The sequence below is a fragment of the Schistocerca piceifrons genome, chromosome 1 (assembly GCF_021461385.2).
Source record: "Schistocerca piceifrons isolate TAMUIC-IGC-003096 chromosome 1, iqSchPice1.1, whole genome shotgun sequence".
NCBI classification, from domain to species: Eukaryota; Metazoa; Arthropoda; class Insecta; order Orthoptera; family Acrididae; genus Schistocerca; species Schistocerca piceifrons.
Window position 1 is genome coordinate 918,798,533 of NC_060138.1, and position 15,781 is coordinate 918,814,313.

Here is a 15,781-nt window from a genome sequence, read left to right on the forward strand (position 1 = left end):
ACTCACTTCTCAGGAACATTATTTATTATAAAAATTGATCAGAGCTAATGCCTGCTTCTTTGACACAGAGAAATGTCACAACTATCACAATTATAGAGCAGTGCCAAGACATTCAGTTTTATATATATATAACAGCAAGCCTTGAAAGACTTTAATCATGTACTATGAAACCTGACATCACTGAACATTCTAAACTTTAAGCACTCAAAAATTTATGGAAGAATGCATTCCAGTCTGAACTGTTGGAAATACTGGTCATGAGTGTGTGCTTGCTTGCATGAATGAATGTGTGTTTTCCCTTTTCTGAAGAAGGCTTTGACCAAAAGCTAATGTGTATATCTTTTCATTGTGCCTATCTGTGACTCAACATGTCATCTTTATGGTGAATGGCAATCTATCATTTCCTTACACTGTTGATACTCCAGTGTGGAGCTTCCACTGTTTTAAGCATTCAACAGTTGACCAAAATCAGAAAAATAACAAACTGACTTCACACAAAAACTATCCATTCCAAAATCTTGTTGGCAGTGCAATCATGATGCATTTTGCACATAGCACTTGATGTCATCAAGTCGATGATTTAATTGTTCCAGTGACTAGGATAATGACATATCATAGTTAATTTTATGATTTTTTGTATGAGTGTGTGATAGTGAATTTCAGTCACTGATATGCTTCTTAGCCCTTGAATGGGAAAGGGGAATGCATCACTGCTGATTTTAGCAGGCTATTTTTTTGCAAAAATGTTATGGAAACACTCAGGTTTGCTGCAGCGGTAACACTGGTTCCCATTAGATCAGCCAAGTTAAGTTCTGTTAGGCTGTGCTAGTTGTTGCGCAGCTGATTGTCTGGGTCTGCTGAGCACTGCTAGCAAGCAGTGTGCACTTAGCCCTTGTGAGACTAATTGAGTAGCTACTTGATTGAGAAGCAGTAACTCTGGTCACAAAATCTGACAACAGCTGAGGATGACACGGCAGTCAGGCAGTACCACTGGTCCTTCTGAGGACTGTTCACACAGAGTTTAGAATTATGGGAACAAAATACTACATTTTCATGTCAATTGCTTTTTGTTTTTCGAATTTACCACTGTTTTTGAGATTTTTTCCCTACTCTATTAGAACTAATGTAGACCTTACCTACTGCCTTGTATGATGAACCTTTTTCTGGCTTACCTTTGATGCCAAGGAATTGTGCTGCCTTAAATACTTCAAGGATATTCTCTTTCGTAAGTAGACGGTGACTTTCTGGATCTGGATAAATCATCCACTTATAAATAGTGGCAAAAGCCTTTGTTGTAACATGATCCTCAAACAGAAAAAAAAATGATGCATTTTGAACATTACATAATTAGATTTGTATTAAAAATAAAAATACAACTGTGCAAATGTCTGGGAATCTCAAGAACAAGAGACACTATTGTAAATCCTTGCTGGAAAATAAATACCAGTAACCATTAAAATTATTTTAATTGACATTCAAACATGAAAGTATATTTATTTCTCCCAGAAATGTTTGAAATATTTGCAGTATTTCAATTTAAGATGTAGTGGAGCAGACAAGAATGCTTCACGTCTTTTATGTGGAGGATTATGTGAGGAATAAGGTGTTACCATACTTGTAGAGGGAGATCAAAGCAAGATTATCTGACTGATAATATTTTTGTTTGATAAATGGTTTCTCAAAGGTATGTTGAAGTGTAACAATGAATTTCAGAGAACGTGATATGCTATTTTTTCTATCCTTCCAACAGACAAAGGATGGTCATGACCTCCAGCATTTTATTAGTAGTTCAGTGGTCAGTATTGTCATATATACTGTGCAGAAATTTATTTTTTTACTGTGCATATGACATGAGTGAGGCTGAACTCAGTGCATCTGCAAGACAATGGGCAGCCAACCAACTTCTCCTCACAAACATATGCTGTTTTACCTGGGAGATTCACTGTGGACCCCAAAGCCTTGCATCATGACAATCCCACTGACATCAAGGAGAAAATAAAGAAGATATAGCTAATGGAGGAGATACTGATGAAACCATACGAAGAAAGACTGTATTGTCTGATTCTGAGTTGAGTGTAATATGGAATGAATGACTATAATGTTGGTGCAATATATGTGTGTTCAAGAACAAGATGCAATGAGTTCATGTAGCAGTAGGCGCAATTTTTAGATTACTTTTCAGCTGGTACAAGGAGAGCAGCTTCAAAGAAGGAGTCTGAAGCCGGAATATCCTGTTCATGGTCACTGAAGTGGTGGTGTCAAGATAACTGTATCTTAAGAAAGTACACAAAACCACAGGACTAAAAAGGAATGAGAGCCTTCATCCATTATTATAAACAGTAACCAACAAAGATCTTACATTAATGCAGACAGCTTGTTTTGTTTACTATGGTCTTCATATATCTCAACATACTCTCTCAAAACAATACATTTCACAGAACAATTTTGACCATATCTTTGAACTGATAAAAAGAAATAGCAGATTTTAATTTCAATTAATCATCAACTTTACTTTCAGTATTTTAAAAGCAATACTTTGAGGTTTAGTTATACTGTCAGCAAGTTGTTCTTGAGTTTGATAGTGTTGAATGTTGAACCAGCCATGATTCAGTTCATCACTGAGAAAATGATACTTCACATCAATGTGCTTACTTCTTCATGACGTTTGACCAGATTTGATCATTGGTATTGCACTTTGGTTATCCATACTAAGTGTTTTTTCATGTTTTCATTCAGCTGTTCTTCCATGAAGATCTTCAAAACTTTGATCTCTTGATAACATTGATCTGCACCTTTGTATTCTGCTTCAGCAATAGATAGTGCAAAACACACTTGTTTCTTGCAGCAACAAATGACTGGAGCATTATTGTTCAGAAATATGTAACCTGTACTATATTTTTATCTTCTTCTAGAGTTTCTCTTCTTTCCTCTTCTGGCTCTTCTCTTCAAACTTTTTCTGGTTCTTTTCTTCTTTCTATAGGTGCTTTTCTTCTTTCTTTTGGTTCTTTTCTTCTTTCTTCTCCTTCAAAAATTTGATTTTCTACAGTTAGATTGAATCCTTCTTCTTTAGTTTCCTCTTTTATGTTTTCATATTGATGACTAATCTAAACATCTCTTACTTCAGAAAACTTTACAGTCATAGGATTCCATATGACATAGCCTTTACCTGTATATTCATTTTTTTTCCCTTCATTTATTCATTGGCCCGGAAGATAGCTTTCAAGCTGCATAAGGCACCATACAGTTATATACATATATGTTATATGTTTTTGAAATGCAGGTTGTATTTCACAGTATGCAATTGGACAATTTTATAATTACATTTTGTTACACTATCTATACAAAGTTGTTCTGCGCACAATCTTAAAAATAATAAGAATGGAAGCTGTTAGTTCATAATTGAATTAATGGATAAAAAGAATAGCAGAAATTTGTTTATAATTGAATTTCTAGATCACATACATCACTGTTTATAAATTCATCAACAGTATAGAAAGTTTTTTCTTTCAGTAAGGATTTTTTTAAAAGATACCTTCCTGTGTGCAGAAAGTTTTTTTTTTAATTTTTGTAAGTTTAGTACAGGGAACCCTACAGGAACATCTCTTTCACTTCTTTCACTCAGTTTTTTTAAATACCAAAGTCATTTTGTGAATGCCACAGATCCAAAAATACTCAATCTGAACAAATTTGTTTTTCTGCCACACCAATTTGAGCTAGAATCACATCAACAGCTGTAGCAGACAGCTGTTCATGAAACAAGCTGCAGCCAGAACAGGAAATCCCCAAATTTTGTTTTCAATATTTTCATCAAACAACACAACCCTTAATTTGTTCATGACAGAAAGATTTATTTTCTATGCCTTAGCATTCAATTCGAGAGATTCTTCAATAGTGCAGTCAGTCAATGTATCTCTGTTTTTGTAGCATTTCTTGAAATCGGCACTTCTGTACTCTCTTCCTCTGTCACACCTCACTTTTTTTGCCTGCAGATTGAAATCAGTTCCACGTTAACTTACATATTCCATGATGTGGTCTTCTGTTTCATCTTTTGTGTGAAGAAAAATATTCTTCTTCAATGTAAGTTGGTGGATTTACCTTACCACATAAAGCTATATCAGTGTGAACAATAAGGCATGTCCTCTTCCAACACAATTTAGTCCCCAACATCACACAGTTCTGATATTTTCTTCATGTAAATGAAATGAAGATGTCCTGGTTTTTTGTGTCATTGATTGGTTTTCTTCTTTTTTGTCAGTGGTGCTTCTTTTTTACACTAACTTCTGGTGTCAATGATGCACAGTCCATTTCCTGATGTGTTGCCTTCCAAAATAGCATCTCCATCTTTCACAATTTTCACCTTTTTCTTGTCAAATATTGCCACCGCCCTTTCTACAGTAAAGGCAATTACTGAAAATAAATTTCTTGATAATTCAAGGAAATGGGACAAATCTGTCAACAATACCTGTAGTGATTCAACTTCATCAGGATGAGAACACATGAATCTTCATTTGCAATCTTAATTCTAGCATCTTTGCAACTCTGCACATCTGACAATTTTATTTCCATGTGATATGTGTTCATTACTTCCACTGTATACAACAAGGTTGGTGTTAACAGCAAGAACAAATATGATTCATGGAACATAGTACTTCATAGAGCAACACATAAGATACAGGTTGTGCATAGTACTGGACAAATTGACTGGACAACAGTAATACAGTATGATGGACAGCCAGAGCACTCGTTTCTGATCTCTTAAATAATGCTGTTTCTTTGGCAGCTCACAGTATGGAAGCACACACTCTGGAATTGCATGCATCATGATGAAAGTACATCACTCTTCCCTTTAGGGATTGAGAAAACCACATACATACATACATACAATCATTAAAAAAAAAACAGTAGGAACAGGAAAATGTACGGTACAGGAAACAAATGCACTAATGTAGACAATATTAAACTCTATCATCATGATGAGCAGAACAACAAGTAGTTGGAGTTATGTTTCATACACTCAAGGACTTCCTACATGACTATAGTACACTATACGTTGATCTCCACGTAAACAGATTGGCTTGGTTGGCTACAGGGAGTTCATTATAGAAAGTGCTGTGCCATATATTCTGTTTTCCTCACATGGAGCATATGCTGAGTATTAAAACTAATGACTGTCTTGTGATGTGAGTGCAGTAACTTCTGCCCCTGTGCAGCATGTGTATTTTGTCGCCATATAACTGAAAAGTGCAGCTGCACTCAGAGTGGTGAGTGGTGATGGTGACAGGGTGAAGCACCAGTGGAAACACTGCTGACAATAGACAATGCTTTATTCAACTTCAGTAAATACTTTGTTGTGGCTTAATGAAGCAGAACACACCTCAATCTGTTAACCGTGACTGATGCTGATGTATACGTGGCAGCTTCAACCCTGGTGAGAGAATGTTGCACAGGCACCCTGAATTGCAGAGGGCAGGTTCATGGGTGGCTGGCACAGGCCACAGTCCTGACATCAGTGGCATGCCATTCCTCATCAGTAATGATTTCTGGAACAGCCCCTCACTTCAACATGCATTCACTGCAGTGGTGGTGCGGAAACTGCTGTGTGTGTGATTTGACTCACTGCTCTCTGGCAGGAATCAGATGGTGGCCAGTGGATTGACGGTGCTGTGGCACTACATTCTGGTGGTGGGGGCGGGGATGGGGGGGGGGGCAAGGGGGGAGGGGGGAGGTTGTAACTCAGTGCTTCCTGGTGCAGCAGGTGTAGTCAAGACAGGAGGTTGACAGTGACAGGTGCAGCCCAGTCTCAAAATCAATAGTTGCTGCTAGTGACTCCCAGTATTCTCACTGTCCAGCATGACTCTGGCATCATGGTGGTGTTGCTGGTTTTTGATGGCTGCTTTGTTTAACTGAAGCCTGGCACCTAGTCACATTGCCTGTAACAGGAGACTTGCCCTGATGTGGGGACATTGACCCACCCACTATGGTTATTACCACTACAAAGTGCATGTTTCAGCTGAGTGTGACTAACTTCGTATCACTATCCCCTTATCTTCATGTTTATTCTGACCCACACACTGCAGCTACCAGCCTGCTTGTGCTGATGCATCACTTCATGGTGGCTTGCTCATTACTTATTATTAATTTTGCTAAAAGATTGGATAGCAACACGATGCTGCTCCCTCCCCTCCCTTCATGAAGACCTCATCCCTCCATCTTGCTTTGGCCAGGTTGTCCACTGAAATTACTTTCACCCTTAATCTGATTAACAAGTGCATACTACTAGCATTCTTAACTACTATACAATCACTACATTAATCTTTAAACTCCACAAACATGTTTCTCATCTCTTGCTCACACTGCGTAATGTCACTTGATCCCACAAGATTTCTCAAGGGTCTCCTGCTCTGCTCACTAACTTAAATATTATGAAAAATATTTCACTGCTAGGCCTCTTGCCATGCTTATGTACAAAAAACTTCTAACTCTCCATACCACACTTTCAATTTAAAAACAACACTCTTCCTTTTCTCAATACATTATTCTTAATATATCAGCTTCAACAAAACATGGTCTGGCTTCATTAAGCTCTTAAACTTGGCACCTTATCTGTCTGATAAGAACTTTTAGAACTTTGTCATTTGCAACAACTGTTGTCCTTAAGCTTCCCAAGGCAACATACTCCAAACTCTATTTTTATTAAAAAATCACAAATAAGGCTACCACAAACAACACTTCTACAGGAGTACCACTTATTCCTTATATTGTAGGACCCATTAAAAACCAAATTCTTCTCAGAAAGCTTAGTTTTCTGGTACTCCTGCTCAACCAAAACAACTTCCTGGTGCGTAGTGGCACTATGCCAAACAAATTACTCCTTAATGCGTTTGTAGATGGTTTAATTGGTTTGTCTTGTACAATAGTAGAATCTTGTGAGAGCTCTACAATGGCAGCAGCTTTCTGCCACTGAAGGTCAACTTTGACGTGGTGATCAGTCTGAAGCTTTACTTTCAGGTTCGCTTTGTGCCTTTCAGTCATTTCATACTCTTCACATACGTCAGACTTTATTTGTGCTGTAAACAGCTCTCTGCACATATCAGCTCGTTGACTTGGAAGGCGGTGACCCAGTACTCGCATACATGCTACATCCTGAACTTCTGGCATACATCTCTAAACAGATTCGGTCCTGCTGACTTGATCACCCATTCTGTGAACCTGTCTGCTCTTCCTTCTCTTCTGTCTGTTCAGCCTGCTTCTAGGGAAATACTAGGCAGATAGTACTGCATTTAAATCACCCATGTTGCCATCCCCACACTTAATCACTTTGGTACAGCTCACACTCGTTCTTGCTATCTCAGATTCCACAATTCCATAGGATATTGGAGATGATGTTTCTACATTACTCATCTTAATTTCAGCAGTGCCATTATCCTGTGCCCATGTAAATCCTTGGGAACTTGCATTATGACACCATTTACAGTTAATTCAGTTTACCCATGACTGACATATTCAGTGGCATGAAGAGTACATGGACATTCTGAAGGAACACATAAATTATTCAAAAGCATGCTCCTGCAAGAATCTTCAACTATATTGTGCCTTCAGTGGAGCAAACATCAGCCGACTCGTGACAAAATCCTTTTTTGTTTTGTATCACACTACTCTGCTACAGGAGTAGCACCATTCCTTAAATACAGAATAACAATTTATTATTTCTTCATAAACATAAGTGAATATAGACCATCAGTATTGAACAATCCCATTCTCACCCAGAAACAATTGAATTTCCCATTGACATTCTTGCCAACTCTACGTTCCAGTCTTCAGTATTCCTTGGGAGCTGCACCTGCCTGGGGTCTCTTTGCTGCTATTTGCAATGATGTCATGGCCAGCCCAACTGCTCTTGGCAATGCACATAGCTCAAAAGAAGTACCTCAGACAAGAATACAACCACCACAGACTATTGAAACAAAACAATGCTGAAAATGAAATAAAGATAATTATCTCCTTAACAAGAAACACTCTGATTGCAACTCATCCAGCTTGTTCATTTACTTGAAGCTTCACAACATGGATATAAAATCAACATATGTGAAGGAGACATTGTGCCCTTACACCACTCTCCCTTTCAGCTTCCTCCTTCTCTCTTCTCTCTGCTTCCTTTCTTTTACTTTTTTCATTCTTTCCACAATCGACATTTCCTCACATCCTAAGGCCTACTTTCCATTATCCAGGCCTTGTGCTCTCTCTTCAACTTCTCCCCAAACTCCAGAGTTTTGGGATAAGCCATTTCCTTTATCTCAGCATCAAATGCTTCTAATATTTTAGACCATTCTACCTTCTCCACTAACAACTTACATACTTCACCTCTTAAAATTCTCCCTGCTCCCCTTGATACTGATCATGGCATGATTACTTCTTATCAATTACACAATCATAAAAAAACTTAAGCATGCCCCTATCATAGCTTCTCACTACCTTATGTGCTTGAATACTGAGCCACATCCCCTGCTCCACAAAAACAAAATCAAATCATGAAAACACTTAACTGTAACACTATCACATTACTCCTTACTATCATTTAACTACTCTTGCCTGAGTGGCTGCTCAAAGTTACTATACATATCAAAACAATGATCAAACTGAGCTTCACTTCCTGAATCTTTACTCATGGTTACCATCTTATACTTCTTGACAATGAGTCATATCTCTCACACATGATACCCATATTGCCCACATCAACCAGGTGAAAACTAATGCTTATATTTATGGCTACTCAGAATACCATCTGAGTTCACCTGTCACCTACTGAACTTATAAGTGCAACTCAATGCCTGGCACAACCCACTGACTTGACATGACCTTGCAGTCAAACAAAAACAAAACAGAAAAACTGCACTCACTCCAGCATGTGTCAATGAATCTGCAACCATTCAATAGTTGAGTCAACTTCTTCATCCATGGATTACAGTCAGTTGTTTGCTGTCACTATATGGTGTAGTTACAGACTTGAAGATCCCCTGCTGACACTATTTCAATGAATGCAGTTGCACTCTGAGAGGGGTGAGTGGTGGTGATGACAGGCCACAGGACCCAATGGAAACACTGCTTACAATAGAGAATACTTCTTTCAACTTCAGTCAATGATTTTTTTTATGCCTCAGTGAGGCAAAACACATCTCAATCTGTTGATTCTAGCTGGTACAGACACATAGGCATCAGTTTCTGACCTGATGAGACAAAGCTGCATAGGCACCTTATGTTGCTGACAGCTGGTCCATGGGCAGCTGGTGGCCTCTGTAGACTACAATCATGTGCCCGGAATGACCCTTCTGGTCCACAAGCCTGAAGACTGCTGTATGTGGGATTTGACCTGCTGCTCTCTGGTACGGGTTGGATAGTGGCTAGTGCTGTGGTACTGCTGGCAATGCTGGTGGCAAGAGGTGTGGATGGCAGGTTGATGGTGCTGTGGCACTAAGCCTATGAAGAACTTAGTGCTGGTGTTGATTTGCGCGGCCTGATATCAAACCCATAACTTCCACTGCCAATCCACAGTCATCTCACTGTCCTCATTATCCTGGCATCATGGCATCATGGTTGTGCTGCAAGACTTCCGCAATGAGAATGCTTTTGCCTCGAAAGTCAGACATACTCATATTGCTCTGAGGGACATTTGTTTCACGAAAACCTAACAATGTTACAATTTCCTCTAACTATGAGTATCTAAATACTAACACAAATTCTTTACAGACAAATGGAAAAACTAGAAGCAGACCTCGGGGAAGGTCATTTTGGATTCTGTAGAAATGTTGGAACACGTGAGGCAATACTGACCCTACGACTTACCTTAGAAAATAGATTAAGGAAAGGCAAACCTACGTTTCTAGCATTTGTAGACTTGGAGAAGGCTTTTGACAATGTTGACTGGAATACTCTCTTTCAAATTCTGAAGGTGGCAGGGGTAAAATACAGGGAGCAAAAGGCTATTTACAATTTGTACAGAAACCAGGTGGCAGTTATAAGAGTCGAGGGGCATGAAAGGGAAGCAGTGGTTGGGAAGAGAGTGAGACAGGGTTGTAGCCTATCCCTGATGTTATTCAATCTGTATCTTGAGCAAGCAGTAAAGGAAACAAAAGAAAAATTCAGTGCTGGAATTAAAATCCATGGAGAAGAAATAAAAACTCTGAGGTTCACCGATGACATTGTAATTCTGTCAGAGACAGCAAAGGACCTGAAAGAGCAGCTGAATGGAATGGATATCGTCATGAAAGGAGGATTTAAGATGAACATCAACAAAAGCAAAACGAGGATAATAGAATGTAGTTGAATTAAATTGGGTGATACTGTGTGAATTAGATTAGGAAATGAGACGCTCAAAGTAGTAAATGAGTTTTGCTATTTGGGGAGTTAAGTAACTGATGATGGTCAAAGTAGAGATGATATAAAATGTAGATTGGCAATGGCAAGGAAAGCGTTTTTGAAGAAGAGAAATTTGTTAACATTGAGTATAGATTTAAGTGTCAGGAAGTCATTTCTGAAAGTATTTGTATGGAGTGTAACCATGTATGGAAGTGAAGCATTAACGACAAATAGTTTAGATAGTTTAGACAAGAAGAGAATAGAAGCTTTTGAAATGTGGTGCTACAGAAGAATGCTGAAGATTAGATGGCTAGATCACATAACTAATGAGGATGTAGTGAATAGAATTGGCGAGAAGAGGAGTTCGTGGCACAACTTGACTAGAAGTAGGGATTGGTTGGTAGAGCATATTCTGAGGCATCAAGGGATCACCAATTTAGTATTAGAGGGCAGTGCAGAGGGTAAAAATCGTAGAGGGAGACCAAGAGATGAATACACTTAACAGATTCAGAAGGATGTAGGTTGCAGTAGGTACTGGGAGATGAAGAACCTTGCACAGGATAGACTAGCATGGAGAGCTGTATCAAACCAGACTCTGGACTGAAGACCACAACAACAACATGAGTATCTGCAGTGAAGTATATGAAAGGTTTAAAATCTTAATGAAGTAATGATTTATATAGTGCATCATTAAACTGCATCAATATAAAAACAAGTTTTACCACATTTTAAACTTTTGTTAATTTAATGATACAGATTTTAGTGTTCTTCTTTCTGATGAAACAATTTTATCTAAATACTGTTTAATGTAATGATTTAAGAATGTTTGATTACATCTCCATTTATCTTGTTCTACTATGATTTGTATATTGCTGCACCATGTTTTCTACATCATCTGCTCTCTGTTTCATGTAATTTATTATCTTTTATGAAAAAAAATAGTTTTCTTGGCAAATATTCATGACTCAGTTGTTATGTTAAATGACTGCACTGATTGTAAGAGCCATAAGTCAGTTAGCCTAATAGAGCTTTTAAATGTTCAAATGGCTCTGAGCACTATGGGACTTAACATCTAAGGTCATCAGTCCCCCAGAACTTGGAACTACTTAAATCTAACTAACCTAAGGACATCACACACATCCATGCCCGAAGCAGGATTTGAACCTGTGACAATAGAAGTCGCACTGTTCCGGACCGAAGCCCCTAGAACCGCTCGGCCACCGCGGCAGGCGCTTTTAAAGCTATAGTGATCTGACATTGCTGTTGTACTACTTAATTATATAAAGACTGAGTGATTATACAGAAGTAATTGAGTGTGTTTACATGAAAGTGGCCTTGGTTTACTAATTAGTATCTTTACAAGTGCTTGTCTTCTTTTTTATTTAATTGTGGTCACAGTTTCAAAGTCAGATGGGATTTATTCTATGTTTCCTTTATGTCTGTGTTCCACTGACAAGTTTTTATGTCTACATATGTTATCTACTTAGATATTGCCTTCCTAAATGTATGATTATGTTGACATTATGTATCTCTTCATGGCTAAAGTTATGTTGAGTATACTTTATATACATTAGTTATAAGTATGCCGCAATATTAATGACTGTCTGATTTTTCTTGCTATCAGTAATCTTTGTTGGATGATTTAATATTTCAGTTGGGGTTGTTTTGTGTTTATACCCATGGATTTTACATACGCACAAGAAACCCAAAGTTGAAAATTTAAGTACTGGAGATGTGAAGTTACTATTGCTGTGCCTCTATCGTTTGTAGAATAAATACAGTTTCTGTGAGCTGTTGTAACATGTTGTTGGACCTCTCTGGTTATAACAATGAGATACATGACATTCATTTTGGGTTCACAGCACGGCAATCATTTTTGTCATTCACAGTTGGCAAAAGCCATTAAGATACGTAATTAAAGTGATATAATATGTATTGGGCCACACGTGTGATCAATATTTAACATTAATGTGAATGTGGGGAATTTCATCGCAGAATGAATCATTTCTAAATGCAAGTTGGTACTAGACTCTCATGGCATGATTTCATTATTCTAATTTTGTAACTGTTATCTGTTATTAATTAATCCGTGATTAATGACTGTCAAGAAGGAGAATTGTTATTATTAAGTGAGCTTCAAGGACAAGTCTCACAAAATGTATGTACTTCCTAATGAAGTCTGTTTTAAATACACAAAATGACTCATTCCACATCATAATGTTTAATCACATAATGATCCATGAAACATAAAACTAACTACTGAAAACTGTTCCATATGCATTTAAGAACTCATATGTGAGGACATTTTGTCAAGCTGAATTTCAACTTAAAGTTTTAATTAGAGAGTACAGTACCTTTGGCAATTCAAACTGCTCTCCAGGCTCCCTGTCATCAAAATACAGTGAATAGCTCTGAAGTACAAGTGAATGACATTTGAACTGGTCACCAGCTATAAGCACCTTGCAGTCTGGCTTGCTGCATAAAAATAATAATTTAGAGTTGCTTTAGCGTCTGATTGGAACAGTAAGAAGAGGAATATAAGTGGAACTTACATTGAATTGGAAATCCTGTACAGCAGCAGTTTGAATAACTCTGACTTTGGAGGAATATTTACTTTATTCCAGTCAATTACTTCAGGGGTATAAGAGTTCCTCCTGGAAAATATATTACTAATAATTACACGTTTGTAAAAATGTTTGCTTCTAAAATTTCTATATCCCACTTTAAGATATGGTTTGAGATGTCATTTTTTAAAAGTTTCTACCTTCATATGAAGTAATGAAACAAATAAAAATATTACTCTAAACTACTGTATAAAGGCAAGATATTGTTGAGTGTGGCTACCAAAATTATTTAAAACTTCTTGGTAAATTTACTTTACATTTTTGCATGATGCTGTAATAAACACTCAGATAGACATAGGATACATATTTTTTTAATTATGTAATGTATAAATATACTCATTATATGTAAAGTGGAATTGTTGTTAGCAAAAATCTCAAAAAAGTTGTTGAGTGAGTTACTCCAAATTTTGAAATTGTACCCTAATAAATATTCAGATGGACATAGTATATATTTTTAAAACAACACTGTACAAGTTTTCTGTTAAAAGTGACAGTGAGAAAGAAAATGCTGTGCTGTGAAAATGTGAAGTTTAGTTTCCTTTCTTGCACTCAGTTTTAATTACAATAACAGGGCATTTAAACCATAAGACAAACTGTTTCTCCAATCAGTGAATGGGTGGGATTATAAAGTTTTAGACAATTCAGATTCCATAGCAGTGCTCTAATCACAAGCTGAAAAGCCATAAATACAAATTTCCCATCTTCTGTCAAAACTGACTAGGGGAAGAAAACAAAACAGCACATTCTATACAAAACAAAAAAATGTATACAAAAGAATCTGGAATCTGAATCATCCAAGACTTTATAATCCTACCCATCCACAGATTAAAACTATGTGAAATGCTGTCACTGAAGCTACTGTCCTCACAGATCCAGTTGCAAGAGAGGTCTCTCTCACACACAGTAAACAGATAATCAATACTGATTTGCCCACTCATTTTAAGTGGCTTCAATTCCCAATCAAGGGTTTTGTTTGTAATAACAATAAAAAATGACTCAATTTCAGTGAGGGTGGGGGATTGCGGTTGGGAGGAGGGAGTGGGGGAGGGGGGGGGGGGGGGGGGGGACAGAGAAGGGGAACGGAGGAAACAAACATAGAGGTGGGAAGAAGATGAACAGGGAAATGGGGTGAGGGAAGACACAGAGAGAGGAAGGGAGGAGGGGATGGACAAAGAGAGGGGGGAAGAGTATGTAGACAATGAGGGGGGGGGGGGCAGAAGGAGATTAGGACACATATCAAATTAAACGACCAATTTAGCAATTCTAAAGCACTGCTGAGTTCACTAGTTCAATAATATGTGCAAAAAATAATTAAGTTATCTTCAATGTACTTTCTTCCTGAATTTTCAGTCAGTGAAGTAAGCTTTTTCTGTGTTAGTAGATGTTGATTACATTCTCTGCCAATAATTCCCGGAATACATAAAGCTGTCATATGAATAACTATATTCATGATTTGTGAAGTTTAAGCCCAGTTTGTTTTAAAAGAGCATAAAATAACTGTAAGGAAAAAGTGGTAATCCCATTTGTTCACATGTCCTTCTACTCACTTAAAGGATGTACAAATCTTGTTGTTCCTATCTGACAGATGGCTCACTATCTACTTTGCTTGTTCTTCTAATCTTTAAGAGCACAGAAACAAGGTATTGAATTTAACATACGATATTGCTGAAAAATTTGGTGGTCATAAACTGAACCTTAACTCCTGAGATTTAGATTTGATGCAAAAGCAATTTCATTGTTGAGATTAATGGTTAGGTGCATAAAGAAATGTGTTTACTGCATAGAGCCACACTTGCTTATGAAGAGCTGAAATATTAAATGGTGCTTTGAGATGATTTGTTCATGTGCTTATAATGTAATTGAAGTTCTCTTACATGAAAGAGGACATTTCATTTCTGCACATCTTCAGTGAATTATGCTGAATTAGGCAGCATACTATGAAATAGGATTAGTTTTGTAATTCACATTTCCTGTGTCTAACATGTTCATTACTGCTGCATAACTGGAAGGAAAATATTCAAGAGTAACAATGCCTTGAGGCCTTTTAACCACAGTTTGTTGGCAATAACTTTTTCTTATCATAGCAAGAGAAAATGAATATCTTTTCACTGAAATTATCAGAGCAAATAAAACTGTCACTCACATCTCTAGATTGAAGTTTGTCTCACAGTCACCACATCCATCATACGGTGAAAACATTCCTTCACTACAGCAATGATTCTTGCAACCAAGATGAGCTGGAACATTGTTCTGGAATGTAAAAGTGACATTATGTTTTTGATATGAAAGATTTATCTTATTTTAAGAGGATTATTATGATATGCTGAAGAAGAAAATGATGAAGAACAAATCCACCAGAAAATTGTGTTGGACACAAATTTCAAGTCTACATCATAGCAGAGAAAAGTTTATTAGGAAATCTGTGCTTATCTCCTCAACATCTGTATTGTAAAATTTATGAATGTATTTCACATTTTCATTAAAAACTGATTGTTATATGCACTGCAGAGTTTTTAATACAATTACTGTATTTTCAATATTACCAGTATAATGAAGAATAACTAACTAGTGCAAAGATAACACTGAACAGTTTCTGTAGTTCTGCATTGTTATTCTTGTAGGACAATAGCAACAAAATTGGCATAGCCTATGTGCACTGGTGTATCATTGCAGCAGTTCAAGCAAACTGGTACCAACGCAAATGTTTTGCAGTCAGGAAGACCCTGAATAACATCATACATGAAAGATCAGTTCACATGGGTCCAGAGTAAACATCAAACAATTCATACTGCACCTGAAATTCC

At 37.3% G+C, this 15,781-nt stretch overlaps 1 protein-coding gene across 1 annotated transcript in view; it reads right to left on the bottom strand.

Moving 5' to 3' along the window:
* LOC124776499 overlaps positions 1 to 15,781 on the bottom strand; it is a 185,515-nt gene that overhangs the window by 104,497 nt on the left and 65,237 nt on the right. The window contains exons 6-9 of the mRNA XM_047251520.1: positions 15,121 to 15,227; positions 12,906 to 13,007; positions 12,708 to 12,828; positions 1,173 to 1,305 (exon numbers count right to left, since the gene is read on the bottom strand). Coding sequence (XP_047107476.1) covers positions 1,173 to 1,305; positions 12,708 to 12,828; positions 12,906 to 13,007; positions 15,121 to 15,227 — 463 coding nt within the window. The remainder of the gene's footprint in view (positions 1 to 1,172; positions 1,306 to 12,707; positions 12,829 to 12,905; positions 13,008 to 15,120; positions 15,228 to 15,781) is intronic.